The sequence below is a fragment of the Carettochelys insculpta genome, chromosome 23 (genome assembly GCF_033958435.1).
Source record: "Carettochelys insculpta isolate YL-2023 chromosome 23, ASM3395843v1, whole genome shotgun sequence".
Lineage (NCBI taxonomy): Eukaryota > Metazoa > Chordata > Testudines > Carettochelyidae > Carettochelys > Carettochelys insculpta.
This window is the reverse complement of record NC_134159.1, coordinates 11,958,933-11,978,278: the sequence shown is the minus strand read 5'-3', so window position 1 is coordinate 11,978,278 and position 19,346 is coordinate 11,958,933. Positions and strand designations below refer to the sequence as shown.

Below are 19,346 nucleotides of genomic sequence, written 5' to 3'. Positions count from 1 at the left end.
CACCAGCCGCCACTCCAGCTGTTGGCCAGATCCCATCACCTTGCCAGGTTATCTGTATCCTCCATGCCACTCGGGGCTGTGTGGCTGTGCTAGTTAAGGCCATTGTTACTGAGCACATCCCTGCTGTGCCTTCCCTTTCATATACTCAGACCTTTGCCAGCTGCTTTGCTCTCCCACTCCACATACTCCTGGTGCCCAGCATCACCCCTCTCTGTCTCAGGGAGAAGAGGAGAAAGCAGAGAATAACCGCAAGCCTGTCTAACTCCAGTAAACAAAACAGGACCCACGCTTACCCATAAAACATAATTTTATTGTTAATTTAATGTTACATTTCCCACCTGTTTTTCCTGGGTGCTCTTCCAGTGGCTCAAAGGGGCAAAATTAAATACATTCTCAAGATTTTATTTTTAATACCAGAAATCAAATCCTCATCATCCAGTTTGAAATAATAAAAACAAATAGCTTGGAACACTTAAAAAAACAGGACTTCATAGAGCTAAAGGCCTTCACCTTGAAATAAATAGATAAGAAAATATTTTTTAAACAAAAAGAAATCGTAAGCCCAGCTCCATAAAAAGCGACCACAGAGCTGTCCTTCACTGCATCTAGCTACATCAGAAGCCTAATAAAAACACTGGTGAAAGAAAAATCTCTCTTCAAAATCAAAGAATGAAAACGAAGAATTTCAGCATTCTGCTCAGATACACTAACGACCCGGAACAGGCCAGGTAACAGCGTTTCCCATCACGATACCTAGCGTATGTTGTATAAGTGCTCAAAAGCTGTCCGGCTGGCTGCTAGCCCTTGCAAGAAGGCACCTCTCAGTGGCAAGGCAGCTCTGTGAAAGACATGCAACAATTTGCTGTTGCCAGGGCACTCCAGAACAGTTCTTGGCAGCATTAAAAGGTCTTGCTGCTGCTATATCACGCCCCTGGCCTGGCCTCTCGCCACCACCCCAACAAACTGTTTAAGGTGACAAGTGCCTCAGCCTACAGCTCAGGCAGTGCATGGCCGCACACTGCCGCCACAGCAGAGGTAGCCAGTGGTAAGCCTTTCAGCTCCTTGCTGCACCTGCTTCCACAGCAGTATCATTCCACATCCATTGCCTCGGCCATGAGCACATCAGACAGCAAATGCATACAAGGTTGAATCCACAGTGGAGTCTTCTGATACTGCTCCTCACTCCCTCACAAGCTCTTTAAGGAAGCATGTTCACCAAAGGGGCCCAGGTCAAGTCAATGGTCTTTGGCTAGCCTCAGTTACGTTAGTCCACAAGGTGCAAATAAGGAGAGGGAGGAAGAAGTGATACTCCAAAGCATCCTTGCTGGAAGTATGTAAACACCACAGTGTGCTGGTGCGGAGAAGAAGGGGAACGATTGTGTCCCCCTTCAATTTACAGTCCTCTGTGATCTGCTGTGATCTCAGAGCAGAATTAAGAGCCCCAGCCCCTGGGGCTGCTGGTTTCTGTTGGGAGCTCAGAGTTTAAGGCGCCATTCTCCCATGATGCCCAGTGCTGGGGCACTTATTTCCACACTGCCGTCACAGGGCACTTATTGGCTTTTGCATAGCTCTTGCCCCCTTTTTGTAATGCCCAAGAAAGCTACAAAGGCTGCAACCAGTCATGGACTGGGGTCTGGAAATGGCCTGTTAGCTCTGACAGCAGGGTGCAGAGGGGTTTCCCCCAGGCTTTGGTCCATCGTGAAGAGAAGAGGTCCCTTCCCCAGCATCCACACAGGAAAGCAGACAGGGTGTTGGGTTAGAACTGAACCCAGCCCGTGCTCTGCTGATTCTGGGTAGAGGCAGACCTGGAAGAAAACAAAACCATGCTTTGAGATGCTGAAGGTGGTTTGGCTTAAGGATGAGGGCAGAGCAGCACCAGAGGCCCTGGCCAAATCACTATATATTGCAGAGATAAAAACCAAACCCCCTCTTTGGGCTTGTCTTCACTGTGGCATTAACTTGGGCTCTTGGAAGGAGCAGCAGCACCTCAGCCACTACCCACAAAACTTACTAACTCACTTTGGCAGCACTTTAAATCTGGACTAGCTACAGGTAAGAATTAGAGCTAAGGTGCTGCTTCCTCTTGGGCTGGGAACCCTCTCACTCTGCAGTAAGAATGCAGGCTAATCCACGCCGACGGTCCTCCAGTGCCTTCCCAGGATTCCCCTTGGTGCCCAACGGGACAGACAAGTTCTCCCACTAAATTGACGTATCTGCAATCGACTTACCCGGCCATCCTCACTGAGAAGGTTGATGGGAGAGTTCTCCCATCGACCTTTCTTATTCCTTGTGACAGAGGAAAGTACAAGGGTCAACTGCCTACAGATAGGTCGATTGCACGTGTCCCTACCAGGCGCACAAAATCAAAGCCCAAAATATTGACCCTGAGCAGGTCAATCTTCTAGGTAACATAGATGTGGCCTCAGACTTGATCTCGACTGCTTCAAAAGGGGTTTTGTACAGTGTGTCCCTACCTGCCGCAAGGTAATTGTTGTGCTTTCTAGAGGTAGCTAAGCAAGGCTAACATTGTATCTCACATCTGATGTTGACCTCACCTAGTTTACCTTACAGGAAACCTACAGTGCCTCATCTCCTGTTCTCCCAGCAGGTGGCTGTGTGGAGTAGCTGCCCTGTGGTAAACACACTCTACTGAAGATGAGCCTGTGGTTAAGATGCCCTGGTGCACGCTCAAGCTGTTAATGGCTTGCCTAGAGGAGTCATTTGAACAGGCTCTAGCGACAGACCCAGGGACTCAGGGAACAGTGCAGAGTTCTCAGTTCTATTTCTAATGGGTGAGGGGGCATGTAAACTCTCCCTTCACCTAGACAACAACTGACAGTGTGTCCAGGACAGCCATCCCCTCTCACCCAGGAAGGGTGCTGTTCTAGTTCAGAGGGAGGCCTGCACTGCCATGGGCAGGGCTGTCCTGTCCAGTTGTGATGGGGATTTGCACGACTGTCAATGCAATATAACCATTCCCACTCACAAAGCCACGCCTGCTCACTCAGTTACACACCACACTCAACACCAGGAATGGCCTCACCCCGATGCTTTGGCAAAATCTCCCCAGATATCAGCACTGGCGGCTGTGATGGCACCACCGGGCTGTGGCCAAGACGAAGCAGCACCTCCTGGCAACCAGGGAATTCAGAGGAAGAAAGAGAAAAAAGAAAGATCAGATTTCGCCCCCGTCAGTTATTTCCCAGCAACCCCAGTTCCTTATGGCCTGGGGAAAACGTCCCATCTTTACCAGCTGACACGAGCCAGATGCAAATCTGTGTCCAGCCGGCTAGTGTCATTGGCTTAACTAAGTTGGTTTTTAAGCCAAGTAGCTCAAGAGGTGCAACTTCTGGCTTAAGAGGGACGCCTGGAGCTGCTTCTTCAAGATCCCAATGGCCGAAGCACACTGGTGGGCTAGGAAGGTGGGGACTGGCAGCATTAGCCAAAGTCAAGTGTCATGGGGCCAGGTTCTATTTAAAGCACCCTGCCGAAAACTGACACTACTAACGGCACCATGGGGAGGTGGGCCACAGGTCACAACATTTGGCTTGGTCTCCAGATACAACAGACTTCCAGCCTCAGAGACTGCACTCCAGGCATCTGCCAGGCTGAACGCTTGTCATCACTGACTGTCGGAAGGCACCCACTATACTACTGCAGTTCACACTGTCCGGGGTTGGTGCAGGCAGATCACTGGGTGCTGCAGGAGATGAAGAGCTCGCTATTTAAACAGAGTCAAACACGTGACTGCAGCCTACACAAGGTGCTGGTGTGTTCTGGGCTGAATTCTAAGACTAGGTTCAAAGTCTTTGTTCTCATCTTCAAAGCCCTGAATGGCCCAGGGCTGAGTTATTTCAGAGGCGGTCTTCTCTCTATGTACTTCAGCATGTCCTACGCTCATTTGGCGGCTAAGAGAGGCTGGGCTGCATCCTGTGAGGCTGGGAAAAGGTGTAGGCTCCTAGGAGTCCTCTGGAACAAACATGCCAACATGGTCCCAAGTCTTGCTATGTTCACAGCTCACCACAAGACGCCTGTCTAGACAAGCATCTCTCTGAACAGCACAGTAATGATAGAAAACCAGAAAGAATCAGCCCTGTTCAGTGCAAGGAACTGGCTGAAAAGGAAAAGATCCATCTTTGTAATTTTGATGCGTCTCACACTGGGCTGAAGACAGCCACAGACATGCCTACAGATGCTCCCAGATCCCATGGTAATGGGCACAGCCGAGGAAGCACTGGCAAGTATAGACAGACCTAAAGCAAATTAAAGCTTGCCCATGAACACAGACCTGCATTAGCAGCACTCGTTGGCTGGGAGTTGACAGAGAATGAGGGAAGTTGTTCCCCTGGATGGGGGATCAGAGGAGATCTCCCTCCAGGAGGGGGTGGGAGCAGGCTGAGGCCCCCAGACCCTGCTGGGCGCAGTTTGCTGCTCACTGCTGCTCCTTCCTTTTTCTTCATGTTCTAAAAGGAAAGGAGACACAGAATTTGTAACGTCAGCCTAAGCACAGCTGCTTGAGCATTAGATGCTGCTTTGGTACAACAGTCCACACTTGTTATTGCTCACTGGAAGCCACATAGGTCAGCTGATTCTTTTCTACTACTGAACACAGCACAGGCTGGAGGTGGGGCAGGAGAGAGGCTGCCCCTCTTTGAAATGGCATTGCCATCTTGGCCAGCATCATGGGGAGAACCAAGGCTCTGCGGTGCCCAATGCAGCTTGAGCTAGAGCCCAGTTCTGTGGCTGAGGGTGGTCACACATTCCCATCCTTTGTGGCCTGTGCAGAGGGGTACAACATCTCCCCCTCCCTGAATGATGCATTATGGTAACATTCCTGCTGCACTCGGACTTCCAAGGAGAAGCCACTGCAGCCCAGCCAGAGCATGGCGAAGGAGGAAGAGCAGCAGGCTTCAGCTGTCTCCTAGCTACAGCAAATCATATTTTGCCCATGACTGAATTTAGCTGCTCTGGAAACATTCCGTGCACACATCCCCTATTTAAAGCCGTTTTAGGTGTGACAAGGGACAGGGCTTCTAGAATTTGACTGAAACCCCACCACACTCTTAAGAGGTGATGGAAAGCTGTAACCAGTAACTATCTGGCTTGTGCAGAGCTAGACAAATCATTCTTAGATAGCTGGTACAAGGTAAGTTAGCCCCTTGCACACCTGTAAAGGTGATCTTCCCTGATGGCTCAAAGAACAGACGCTACAATCCTACTACATGTGGCTAGCTGAAGACTGTGGTTGCCCCTAAGGAGACTTCAAGGGAAGTTTTACTTGGTGAAAGCAGCAAACTAACCAAGAGAAGCACCTCACCGCAATGTTCAGTTTGATGGTCTGTCCCTCCTTGAAGCCCAGGTCTAGTTTGGGTCCCAGGTCTGGGTTCTGGGCTTGTTTTGCAAGCTCACTCTGCTGTTTAACCCACCTGTACAAGGCAAATGAAAGCTGTCAGGAAAGGAGCAGCATGAGAGGGGCAAGTGTCTTTTTTTTCCTGCTTCTCAGTCGGATGCTACATCTGTGAGGTTCTGACTTCCCCTCCCCCAGCCTCTCACTTGCATGTGGTCCCCAATTGATTTTTTCTATGGGTCACTGGCCCCAACCCACAAAAGGTTCCCCACTTCACTATAAGGTGATAAGTTTCGCTTTATAACTGTAACCATCTCTGCTCTAAACTTGTGAGCCCAGTCCAAAGGAATGGCCCCCTGCCTGCCTACAAGGCCAATCAAAACTAAATGGGCCATTATGGAACGTGACAAAACAAAGACTTTTTAAATGGCTCCCATGAAGCTGGTCTGCACGAGAAAGCCCAGCCTATTAAGTAGAAAGGAGGGAGTAAAACAAAACAAATATTCTGGCTCCACAAGGGCTGGAGCTTGGAAACAGAAGCAGAGGGAGCCTTAGAAGACGTGCAGTGCTGATCGATTACTACAACATGTGAGAATCACAGGCTAACTCGTTTGTGTAAAAATAACTTCTCTTTTTCTTAATAAATCCTTAGTTTATTCTAAGTTAGGCTACAAGTATTGATTTTGGTGTGAGCTCGGAGGTGCAAAACAACCTGGAGTAAGTGACTGCTCCTTCGGGACTGGAAGCAACTGGAATCATTTGTGATCTTTGGTGAACAACCACCAGCTATCATTGTCTAACTTGCCTAGGTGGCAAGAGAGACATGAGCGCCCACGAAGACTGTTTGTGACTCCCTGATGAAGCCCAATAATGGTTTTTAACAGTTCACATATGTAACTGGTGTGGTGAAATCTAATTACCAGTCTCTGCCTTGCTTTTTGACAGTCTGCCCCAAGACAGGGGTACTCAGCCATGCATCACTCCAAAGAGAGCGACCATTGTCTCTTTGAACAAATCTGACTTGCGTGGGTTCCTGACAGCAGCTCAGTGGACACTCCTGGTAACAGGCAGCAAAGAAAGAGCTAAAAAACCAGCATGCTGTTTACAGGAATACGTTACCATGTTCATTTTTTAAGCATGCCTGAGTGCAATAATGGCTCTTTCAATATGCCTACGCAGCCCAAGGACCAGTCACTTGCAGTGACACAGTAAAGCAGCACATTAAAAGCTGCTCCTGATATTCAAAGTGACAGTGGCCTAACAATCTGTCCAAAGAGCTGCTCAGTCACTGTCATGCTGCTCAGCCAACGACAGGCATGCAGTGCAGGAAGCTAAAAAAATAGCAGCCTCATTTTCATTTTCTGGACAAATTGGAGGAATGGTCTGAAGTAAACAGGATGAAGTTTAATAAAGACAAATGCACAGTGCTCCACTTAGGAAGAAACAATCAATCAGTTTCACACATACAGAATGGGAAGCGACTGCCTAGGAATGAGTACAGCAGAAAGGGATCTAGGGGTTATAGTACACCACAAGCTAAATATGAGCCAGTGTGATGCTGTTGCCAAAAGCAAACATGATTCTGGGATGCATTAACAGGTGTGTTGTGAGCAAGACTCGAGAAGTCATTCTTCTGCTCTACTCTGTGCTGCTTAGGCTTCAGTTGGAGTATTGTGTCCAGTTCTGGGCACCACATTTCAAGAAAGATGTGGAGAAATTTTGAAAGGATCCAGAAAAGAGCAACAAGAATGATCAAAGGTTGAGAGAATGTGACCTATGAAGAAAGGCTGAAAGAATTGGGCTTGTTTAGTTTGGAAAAAAGAAGATTGGGGGTGGGGGGACATGATAGCGGTTTTCAAGTATCTAAAAGGGTGTCTTAAGCAGGAGGGAGAAATTTTGTTCTTCTTGGCCTAGAAGCAACGGGCTTAAACTGCAGCAAGAGAGGTTTAGGTTGGACATTCGGAAAAAGTGCCTGTCATGGTGGTCAAACACTGGAACAAATTGCCTAGGGCGGTTGTGGAAGCTCCATCTCTGGAGATATTTAAGAACAGGTTAAATAAATGTCTACCAGGGATGGTCTAGACAGTACTTCGTCCTGCCATGGGGGCAGGGGGCTGGACTCGCTTACCTCTCAAGATCCCTTCCAATCCTAGCATCTATGATTCTGCAAGCAATCAGAGCTCTATTCAAGCGTCCCAAAGGCACCTGTCCATCCAGTCTTCTGGTCATTGGACAAACCCAAAAATGGCAACCAGCAACGGGGAGGAAGACGACAAAGGGGAAATAGCAACCCCTGAGGAACTCATGTGAACTTGCATATGACATGCATTTTGGCAAGCCCCCGACCATGCCTCTCCTCCAGCGATTTGAGAGGGGATGGCTTGCCACCACATCCATTTAAGTGAATGCATACAATGATGGAAATCCCACAGAGCAAAGGGAGAGAAGAAAACTCACTTAAAGTGGTCTTGAATGGCTACGTTGAAGTCAAAAGCATCCCCTCGGTCTACAAATCCGACTCCAATAAACGCCCGGCGTCCTGGGAAGCAACAGAGAGCAAATGCTGAGTTCAGTAACAAAGTAACAACCCTCCACAGCTGTACCAGCATGCGAAAAGGAGGAGCTTGTCGATTTCATGAATTTCGTAGCTTCAGCATTATCTTAGGACTCAAGAGAGCCTATTTAATAGATGAATTCTCTCTCATATCTGGGTCTCTGCATTTGCGCAGCCAATAGTGGGGCATGTTTGCCTCTCCTTCACAGGGTACTTGGATCAAAGAATCCAGCTATCCAACAATGCTGAGCCAGTTTTTCAATGTACCCCAAATGAAGAGGCAAAAGCTGGAATTCCGAATGGACCTTTCCAGTGTGAGGAGCGTTCCAAGCTCATGTGAGCTAAAGGCTAGGGGAAGTCCTGCCTCCACCCCCTCGTTGAGGGCTAAGGAGGCCAGAGAAGGGAAGAGGAGGCACGATCCAACATGCACACTCCACCACAAGATACTTTTCAGGAACATCTAGCTGCACCTCAGCATCCTCCCTGGCCTTTGCCAACGGGTTTGGACAGCACCTGGAACAATGGTGGCCCTGGTCTGTAACCAGCATTTCCAAATGCTTTGGTAATTAAAAATAAAATCACAGTGGCCGGTAAACATCTTTTTGGGCCCCTTGTGGCACCCACAGCCAGCTACACTTCCCAGCCTCACTGAAGAGCTGCTCTGCATCTGCTGCATATGTCTTCATCTTCACCCCAGCTTGGAGCACTCTCTCCACTAGGTATCGATCAGACTGTGGTTCCTTTAGGCTTCATTTTAATCGCATCTCCTCAGCCCTGAAAATGTTCTTCAGCAGTTTAAATTTACTTTGCAAGACCTTCCAGCATTTGACATCCCCTCCCTCCCATACTCCCCCCTCCTCATGCTCCTTCCACTGAAAGTGCCAACTCTCCACCCTGCACCAAGGAAACGGTTTATTCAAGTTATTTAAAACTGAGAGACTGACTTTCTAATGTTGAGATGGTTCTGCGGAATTCATTTAAAAATTTTAGTGGCTTAATGCTGGTGAAAGGTGGCAAGCGTCCTGGAGACAGAGACCTGTTTATTCAAAGAAATGTTCCAGTACAGCCAACACCAGTATGCACTTCCTCATATTCTTCCACTTACTTCTCACCCATGACCTGCTGGTTATTTTAGCCTTGGCCTTTCCACTGAGACTGTAAATCAAGAACACTTTCTGTACTGTGGTGTCATGAGAAACCTGACTCACACCTGCTCTGCAAAGTTGTCCCAGTTTAACTAAAGGTGCATTTTTAAACCAACATCATTAAACCAGAATTACTATGTGTGAACCCTTATATTAGTCTTAGGTTAGCTTCTATTGCTAAATTTATATGCATAACCAGTTTTATTTTTTTATTTTATTTTTTTTTTTTTTAAAAAAAAAAGCACAAATTCAGTGTGCAGACTAGAGGATGGAAATTCCATTGACAAAGCATTTTGAAATCTGGCTTTGTTTTGAATTAGACCAAGCCCCATAACTTCTGAAATTCTTTGAAAAAGGAAAGTTCTGAAAAAATATTGTTTTGGGTTGATCAAAGCTATTTGAATTTAGATTAATATTATATGAAGAGCCATTGATTAACTGCTGCTAACTCATACGATTAACTCAAAAATTAATTGCAATTAAAATATTTATTGCAATTAATCAGTGTTAACTACACGGTTAAACAATAAAATGCCACTGAAATGTATTGAATATTTTTGGATTTTTTTTCCTACATTTTCAAACATTTTAATTACAACACAAAATACAAAGTGTAATCTGTTCACTTTATATTATTTTATGACAAATATTTGTATTGTAAAATGATAAGCAATAGAAATAGTATTTTCAATTCATCTCATGTAAGTACTATAGTGCAATCTTTTCATTGTGGGGGGGGGGGGGAACTTTGTCAGGTGCACTGTTACCCAACTGCACTCAAAAACAAAACACTGGAAAACTTTAGCACATACAAATCCACACAGTCCTGCTTCTTCAGCCAACCATTGACAAAGAAGTTTCCTAGCATTGACAATCTTCTGCTGGTGTTATCTGACCCAAATGATGAAAATGAACTTGTCCACTGTGCTTCGGATCATTGTCAAGCAGAACCTATCAACAGCATGGAAGTGTCCTCTGGAATGGCAGTGAAGCACGAAGCAACACAAATCTTCAGAATGTCTGGCATGTAAATATCTTACAATGACTGCTACAACAATAGCAGGCAAAAATCTGCTCTCACTTTTGGGTGACACTAAACAAGAGGCAGGCACAGCATAACCTCCTGAAAATGTAAACAAGCTTATTTGTCTGAATGACTGGCTGAACAAGAAGTAAGACTGAGAGGACTCGTTCTGAGCTAAAGGTTTTTGTTTTTTTTTTAAAATACCTAATTCCAAATTTGTAAGTTTACCTTCCATGATAAAGACTGCACTGAAGTATTTGCATTAGGATAACTGAAAAAATACTATTTACAGTGCAAATATTTGTCATAAAAAATAGCAACACCGTACACTTTTTGTTGTAATTGGAATCAATGTATCTGAAAATGTACAAACCATCCAAAATATTTAAATAAATGGTATTTTATTAACATTAGAAAAATTAATTGCAATCATGATAAAAAGTCATCTGACAGTCCTAAATACTTATCATATTTTTAAAAATTCAAAATGAAAATAAAAATTGAAGTGTTTAGCACCAAGGATTTGGAAATGGGACATTTTGGGGCTGTCAGAATTTTTATTTTGCTTCTTCCACGCAATTTTGTGAAATGTGTCAATTTCGACGGAACTGCAATTTTCAATAGCATGGTCCTGTGGAAGTTCTTCTGATCAGCTCTAGCGTAAACAAGGAATTTATTACATGCAGGGGACTACACCATAGTTTCATGGTAACAGTTTCTGGTAATTACTGATTTTAAGATCCACTGAGAAGCTCCTGATCCCTTTACCAATCTCCTGTGCAATCCTCTGCCTTTTATGCTGTACTTTAGAGGTAATGCATATCAAATCCTTTCCAATGAAGAATTCTTCACATGATGATAATAATGGAAACCTGATAAAGAAACCTATTCCCCAAGACTTGTGTGCCTCAATATCCAGAAGTAAGTGATCTAGACACTGTCCATACCATTTTCATCTTCAATCCTGATGACAAAATATCTGCTGGAATCTGTCACCCCCTCTACAGCGATGCCAGGAAACTGCTCCACAGGTGCCTGGGCAAAAAGTTCTCCTAGAAACAAGAACAGGAACCACACAATAGTTCAATACCTACTGCTCTCCCATTTTTCATCAGGATATATTACATACAGAAAAAGCACTTTACACGCATTCAAGAATTCAGCATGACAATACTCGTGGGTTGAAGGTTTTATTCCCAGGAGGAAAATTTGGTGTTTAAGAGATGGTGAAACAGATGTAACACATAGTCAGTAGAGCTGAGACAAAACTTGGATCTAAGGATTTCTCATTCTGGGTTCTAACAATTAGACCACTCTTCCTCTTTTACACTGAGATCCATTAACTCTTCCAGGCTCTTGGATAACAAGACTTTTCTAGCATAGTTGCTAACCCAGGATGAATTCACTTACTGGGCTGATCCCAAGAGAAGAGTGGCCAAGCACATTGCAGCAACAGTAAGCCTAAGCATCCAGGCAAATGGGGCAGGAGGAGAGAGGAGACACTGTTTTCTCTGTAGTGACCAAAGCCTTTTACACCTGAGCTTAGTTTGGGGAGTACAGTAGGGCTTCAGAGGCACCAGACAGTTTCCATCACCTACCACAAGAGCTGCAGCAATGAAGGACCCTGCCTGGGGAGATGGAAGAATTATAATAAGCAGCCATAGCTGTATCTAAAATTCTGCTGTAACATCCGCTACCCAGGAAGTGCTAGCAGCTTCCCTAGGGGAAGGAGGAAAATTACTGCATAGGGCTATAGATGGTAAGTTCTTTTTGGTGCACTTCACAGACTACAGCCAGATGGGTTTAATCAGTTGTTGACCCGCAGCCTTTTATCGAGACTGCTGGCTCATTTCATATGGCAGACAGGTGTACCGCTTCCTTCTCCCCAGCCTCTTTATTAGCTTCCAAAGTCCTTGTCGGCACCCAAATAAAATCATTCGGCCACATGGGGAAGAAGGCAGCTTCCACCCTGTTCCTGAAATGAGGCACCACACCAGATAAAAGCCCACAGCAAAGTAAAGCTGCATGGCAAGTAGGATTTCTCCACAGAATTACCTTGAAAGGAAGAAGCCAGGAAAACAGGCAGCCTCTGTGCTTTTCGCACCATCTTGAATTATGTCCTTATTGTGCAGAGGAAAAAATAATTACCTTTCTAGTTTCTTAAACTGCAGAAGTTCTCTAGCTCCTTCAGGGTAATTTGTAACAACACCCCAGGACCCAGTTCCTAGTGATCACCACCATGCATCCAGGATCTTTCAGGTTCCAGCCCTGGGCATTTCTCTTTAAGATCAGTCCCGACAATAGCACTGGCCAGGCGTGCCTCAGGTGGGAGCCCCTTCCTGAAGAAAATGGGAAGGAAGCCCTAAGTCGAAAGCGCATGAATGCTACACAGCTTTCCCTTTACCTGAATTCTTATCCTCCAGCTTAATGAAAGCTATCTTCCCTTTGGATGTTACCCGCAGCCTACCACTCCATGATGGCTGATCCAGCTGCCACTCTGCAGCTCTGTGGGAGAAAACTGCTGTTAGTGTCAGAAGAGTAATGCAACTCCTAAGCTCCCAAATACCCTCTTTTATCACTCTTTGTACTGCAGTAGTGCTGACATTACAAAAGGATTGAGTGTGCTATTATTAATTTATCACACTACCATGCAGAAGCCTAAATTGGTGATCAGTGCTCCACTTTACCAGGTGCTATAAAGACACAGAATAAATAAGTAAAACGGAAGTCCCTGCCTAAAGCAGTAAGACGTAAAATAAGAAAAAAGCCACTGCCCAGTGTAAGGTCTGGATCCTGCAAGCTGCTTTGCCTATGCAAGCCCCTTCACCAGTCTCAGTTGCAAGCTCTGCTAACGGCCAAGTGCTCTGCCTGTATGGAGCAGCCTGGAAGATCAGTGACTTAGTTATAGCATGAAGTAACAGGTGCATGAAACAGACCAAAGGGAAGCAGACCTATGACTCAAGCAAATTCCATTACATTTATTACAGACTAGGCAGATTTGTTCTGGGAAGAACCTTCTACTTGCTTACTCTCCCTTCTTGGATTTTCCTTCCAATTCTCCGGTAGCTGAAATCTCATTTGCACTGATTTCTGCTGTGGAATACAGATGTGGCATTCATCACCACCTAATGCCACTGTCCTCAGCCCCGACACATGCCTCAGCATGCCAAAGGCAAAGAATTGCAGGCCTGTCCTCCAAGCCAGGTTTTAATACAATTGAAACTATAGCCCTTTGAAAGATGCAGCTGCACAGCACAATACTGACCGGGAAAAGGAAGCATTGTTTAGCAGTTAGAACCAAGATAAGCAGACAAGATTCTAGCTCTTCTCTTGGCTTTTCACCTGACAGTGATGCATTTCACAGTGTTGCATCTGATGAAGCTGGTCTTTGCCCACGAAAGCTTATGCTCCAAAATATCTGTTAGTCTGTACAGTGCCACTGGACTTCCTGTTGTTTTTGAAGATACAGACTAACATGGCTACCTCTCTGATACTTTCACTTCACTGTGTACCTCAACTTCCCCATCTGTAAAAGAGGATCATTGTTCTCAGGAGTGTTATGAGGCTTGCTCCTAAAAAATTCTGAGATTGCTGCACTGCGTAAAATATGCTTCTGCAACGTGTAGTGTGATCACAATGCAGGTTTTACACGATCACCATAATGTACTAGGTGGATCCCTACAATAGAGAAAAAACACAACCAGTTTGATGTTATTTAGTGAGATTGGTGGGCTCTGTTCAACACCATACACTGAAATACTACAATACAGCTAAACACCCCACAAGTTTTTTATCCTACATTTTTGTGGTGTGCTATTGCTGTTGCATTTTAGACACTGAGCTGAGACTGGATCTCAGGTAATCAATGGATTTAAGCTGATTGAGGGGAGGATAGCTGAGTGGTTTGAGCACTGGCCTGCTAAACCCAGGACTGTGAGCTCAGTCCTTGAGGGGGCCATTGAGGGATCTTGGGGCAAATAGTTTTTTTTTTTTTTAAATGTGTCAGAGATGGTGATAAGTCTTTCTGTGAGTGCAGGGGACTGGACTCGACAACCTCTTAAGGTCCCTTCCAGTTCTATGAGACAAAATATAGATTATATAGAGATATACCTAAGAAACTATTTCTTTATCCATCTCTAACCATTAAAAGACCTCTCAGTCCAAAAGCTGAGAACCCTCTATAAAGCACAGCAGCCCAAGATTCCCAGAAGGGCTCAAAGGAAACAGACTGAAATGCCAACAACCTAAAATACAGAGGTTCTCAACTGGACACACATTAACTCATTTAGCTATTTGTTTAATTTTACAATATGATACATTAAAATCACTAAGTCAATACACACTAAAATTTCACATAGACAATGACTTGCTGATGCAGCTCTATAAATTTCACATTGAAGCCTAAGTACAAGATTTACATTTCAATTGATTTTATAATTATATGGTAAAAATGAGACAAAAAGCAATTTTTCAGTAATAGCCCTGGGACACTTTTGTATTCTTATGTCTGATTTTGTAAGCAAGTGGCTTTCAAGTTAGGTGAAACTTGTGGCGTGCAAAACAAGTCCGACTCCTGAAAAATGTACAGTAGTCTGGACAGGTTCAGAGCCCCTGCTGTAATGGAAAAAGCTTTCATGTCATTTTTGTTTGATTGCTATTTGAAGCACAGTTCTATGTTGCTGTACTGACTAAAGGTTTTTGCACACTCAACTCCGCTTCTTTGAATCTGTTGTTCTGTCCCTAACTTTGATTCTCATTTTAAAAAACAAACACAAATTAAAAAAAAAAGAATTCTACAATGCTTTCTTGAGTAACGATTGCTGTAGGTCTCTGAAGCAGAACACTCACACCAGTAATGACAAAAAACACAGTCTACAGCAGTGGAAAAAGGGAGAGCCTTAGAAATTAACTTAGTTTGCAGAATGATTTTAATACTCAAAGCCTAATTGAGAAGCAACATGTCTACTGCCTAAGCCATAGATTAGATCCAGGTGGCACTTCTGATTCCACCACTGCTGTCCTAGCTGGTCTGAGGAAAGTCCAAGGAAACGTATTTAGCTGTTACCCGGTTCCCCAATGTCTCTCAACACACAGCTGGAGTCTCAGCTACTACAGGACTTAAACTCTGCAGCTGCTTTCCCAGCTGGCCAGGAGTTTCCTCATTTGCTCACAGCCCCAAGCTTCAGAGAATTTCTGCTGAGCCGGTGTAACTCTCGTCCCCGGGAGGGGAGGGAACATTCCCTCCTTGAGCCTCAGGTCCCACCGTTCCTCTTAGCCAGCCGAGGCCACAGCCCCGCCTTTGGGACAGATCCAGTTCTGTGAGATGTGCAAGGGACCTCGGGAGGTCATCAAGTCCAGTCCCCTGCCCTCTTGGCAGGACAGAGCACCACCCCCCTATTTTAATAAAAAAAAACTATTTGCCCCAGATCCCTACATGCCTCCCTCATGGAGGTAGCTCCCAACGCTGGGTTTAGTAGGCCAATGCTCAAACCACTGAACCATCCCAGAGGCCGGGCCCCGTCTCCCCACGGGCCCGTACAGCGCCTGGCACGGGGGGAACCAGCTCCAGGTACGGCGGCACCAACGCCACACATTAGAAACCAGCGAGGAGTCGAACGGGTCGGGAGCGTTACCCGCGCCGCCAGCGGCTGTGGGGACAAAAGTCAGCCCCGTCCCCAGCCTAGCGCCGCCCCCAGGAGTCACGGGCCGCTGGGGGGGGAGCCTAGGGTCACCGGCTACCGAGGGAGCGCTGGGGGGCACGCCTGGACCAATGGGTCCCCAGGCCGCTGTCGCCGCGTCACGCAGGGGGGTGGGGGCCGGCCAGGGTCAGACTTGGAGCCGCGGGGGGGGGGGGGGTCCAAGCTCACCTGTACCCGCGGTTGGAGGTCCGCGGCGGCACCCGGTACACGTGCACTTCCGGCTTTACGCACAGCACCGACTCGTAGTCGCTGTCCGCCATCTTTGGCGGAAAGGAACCCGGAAATCCGGGGTCTTCCCGGCCTCGCCCACTCGGGGGAGGGGCGCGCAAGAGAATTCTATGGCGGAGCCTCCGGGATAGAGAGTCCCAAGGGGGAAGCGCTCTCCTCTTCCCCACACCCCCTCCGTGGACTCTATGGCGGAACTTGCAGGCTAGAGTGTCCCAAGGAGGAAGTGCTCTCCCCGCCTCCAAAAACTCTATGGCGGAACCTGCAGGGTAGAGATTCCCTTCAGCAGACGGCCTGAAGCAGGAGGCTGGAGGCACTCGCGTGGCGCGGGCGCTGTCAGGGCCTCGTCCCATAGGCTCCAGGCAGAGCGGGAACCTGCGGGCGGTCGTTCCTCCAGGGAGGCCCGGCCCTGTATCCCATGGTGCACTGTGGCGCAGACGGTTGAACCGCTCTGTGCGCTCCCGCCCACTGCATTGTGGGAGAACTTGTCTGCCCCAGGTGGGAGGCGTGAACGTTTTCCGGCGATGCCCGTTCTCCTTTCCGGCCCCACACGGCGCCTCCGTGTCCCTGGGGCGAGGGGGTAGAGCAAGGGGCTTGGGCAGGAGGAGAGTCAATGGCACTTTCCCCTTTCTGAAGTCTCGCCGTTACTTTTAATTGCCCCCTTAAGCAGCAGCTCCTCTTCCACGGGGTTTCACAGCGTCAGGCGTGTGCAGACTGTTGCTCTTCCCTCACTGGTTGGCTGTCACTCAGCCCGGTTGTGCGGAGACCCTCTACCACGGGGAGTTTCAGCACCTCAGCCCCCTTTTTGCAGGAGCAGCTTGTGCCCTAAAATGTGCTCGTGTTGGTCCTGTCTGCAGGTACAAATCTATCTATGGTACTTACACAGCCCCCTCCCCATCCCCCCATCACTGAGCATCTCTCTCTAATTTATTTTTCCTCCATCCTCCTGCCCACACACACAGGAGGTTCTGCAGAACTATCCTCCCCATTATACAGATGGTGACCCAAGGCAAAGAGAGGCTGTATGACTCGTCCAAAGTTGCACAGGAAGCCTGTGGCAGACCAGGGACTTCAACAAAAGGCTCCCATGTCCTAAGCAAGGGTCTGAACCAACTTTCCATACAGTAGCTGCATGTCCACCTGTGCCAAGATAACATACTTCTAAGAAGGGTGAGAGGCTGTGTCACCTGTACCCTGGAAATTTGGGTCTCTCACAGTGCTTTGCTGCAGTAGCATCCACCTGAGTTTTTCACAAACAGCATGTGTATAGTGGTAGCTCATCAGTCACTCTTTGGCTTCCCCCAGCCTTGGTTATCCACTTGCATGGCAATGCCAAGGCACTCACCAAAACATGTTCTGCAATGTCCAGCCCTCTCCTGGATAGTTCAGCTATGTTATGCCTGTTGTATCTTTAAGGGGATCAGTGCAAGACAGTTTGGTATCAGAAATGTAGTCATACACAGTTAATTTTAAAGACAGCACAGGCTCTGTTCATAATTAAAGAATAAGTTTATTTAGCTACAATGAGACAGATTTTAAGTTAGTACAAGCATAAGGCATTGAAGTCAGAGATGGTTACAAGATAAAGATAATATCCTTACTAGGAGTAAAAATTAACAAGCTAAACTTGGATCAAGGTATAAATTCTTACCCCATGCTCCCAAGCAACAGGGCCGACCAAATTTCAGGTCAGGCTCTCTCCCTAAGTCAGATGGGCTTGTTTCTTTTGTCCTCTTAATCGAAAGAGGGAGAGATGGATAGGGAGAGAGCCCTTGGGACGTTTCTGTCTCATGCTTTCATAGTGCATTCATCCTTTGAAATGTATTTTCCTGAGGGCTATGCCAAGATAACATTAATTCCTGCCATGTAGATGGAGACAAGTAATCTGGCAGCGAAAGAAGTTCCATGCTGCTCTTTGTTAACATGCAGATCTGTTTGGTTTTTCCTCCCATCCTTGCCAAAGACTGGGCACCCATCAACTTTGTTGACCACCTGGCTCCATGTGTCAGTTTGCCCTTTGACTTGTCTGGCAAACACTTCAGCCATGATTACAGCCCAAGTTCATAGCTTCACATATAATACCATGGGTGCGTCTACACTAGCCGGCTTCTTCGAAGTAGCCGGCACAATGTTGAAATAGCACCTGTCGGATCTACACGCGCCATGTGCTATTTCGACGTTGAAATCGATGTTAGGCGGTGAGACATCAAAATCGCTATTCCTATCCGAAGATGGGAATAGCACCCTACTTCGACGTTCAGTGTTGAAGTTGGGAATGTGTAGACGATCTGCGTCCCGCTACGTTGAAATAGTGGGGTCCTCCATGGCAGCCATCAGCTGAGGGGTTGAGAGACACTCTGTCCAGCCCCTATGGGGCTCTATGGTTGCCACATGCAGCAGCCCTTAGCCTAGGGCTTCTGGCTGCTGCTGCTGTTGGGGGTCCATGCTGCATGCGTGGGGTCTGCAACCAGCTGTTGGCTCTGTGGATCTCGTGCTGTGCAGGCTGAGTATGTCTGGGAGGGGCCCTTTAAGGGAGCGGCTTAGGGCTTTGCTAGCCCCTTATTTTGACAGTGAGCGCTTGTGTGTGTGGATGCTCCGCATTTCCTTCCGGGGCAGCTCCTTTCAAAGTTCTCCGTCGCTACTTCGACGTTGAACGGCGATGACACCAGCCCTAGAGGACGTGTAGACGATACACATCAAAGTAGCCTATTTCGATATTCTCATGTCGAAATAGGCTACTTTGACGTTGTGTGCTAGTGTAGATGTAGCCGACATGTTTCACCAGGATATTGACTAGTGAGTTCTTAATTTTCAAATGATACCTCACAAGGCGCATTTTGTACAAACTTTGTTTTACTAGGGGGTAAACAGGGCTGCATTCTGTCACAAATACCTGCATTGGATGCAACGGTACAGATCAAGAAGATAGGCTTAGCATTAAGGTTTGTGTCCACCTTTCATTTTTGGGCAGACGTCTTGCTGTACAAATCATGTAAACACATTCTTTTCCTTGACTCCCTTCACAATAATAAACGTCCATTTATCCAAAGGGTTGTCTCTGTATTCTCCATTTGTTACCTTCAGCTGTTGCCCAATAAAGGACCTTAAACTTTCACACTACACTTGCTGGAGACTAATGGAGGGAAATGGTAGCCATCATGTGTAAGTTACTTTGGGTGTTAGCTGAAGCCCTGAAGTTATGTTTTTAAACAGGGTTTGTCCCATAGCACCTGCTAATAACTGGCCATTTATCTCCCCTGGGCTAGGCTCTGGCAGTGTAATTGTGGAATGGCCCATCATTCTTTTGAAAACACTTTGGTCATTTGGGCTCAGGAAAAGACAAAAGGAACAG

At 46.7% G+C, this 19,346-nt stretch overlaps 1 protein-coding gene across 1 annotated transcript; it reads right to left on the bottom strand.

The window, feature by feature from the left end:
• Window positions 1–295: 295 nt before the first annotated feature.
• On the bottom strand, window positions 296–16,353 carry NECAP2 (NECAP endocytosis associated 2). Its single transcript, XM_074975807.1, has 8 exons — window positions 15,938–16,353; window positions 12,475–12,575; window positions 11,018–11,122; window positions 7,805–7,886; window positions 5,318–5,426; window positions 4,289–4,463; window positions 3,044–3,131; window positions 296–1,805 (listed from the first exon to the last, which is right to left on the bottom strand). The coding sequence occupies exons 1-8, from the start codon at window positions 16,345–16,347 to the stop codon at window positions 1,757–1,759; spliced, it is 1,119 nt and encodes a 372-aa protein (XP_074831908.1). The 5' UTR covers window positions 16,348–16,353; the 3' UTR covers window positions 296–1,756.
• Between the last annotated feature and the right edge of the window lie 2,993 nt (window positions 16,354–19,346).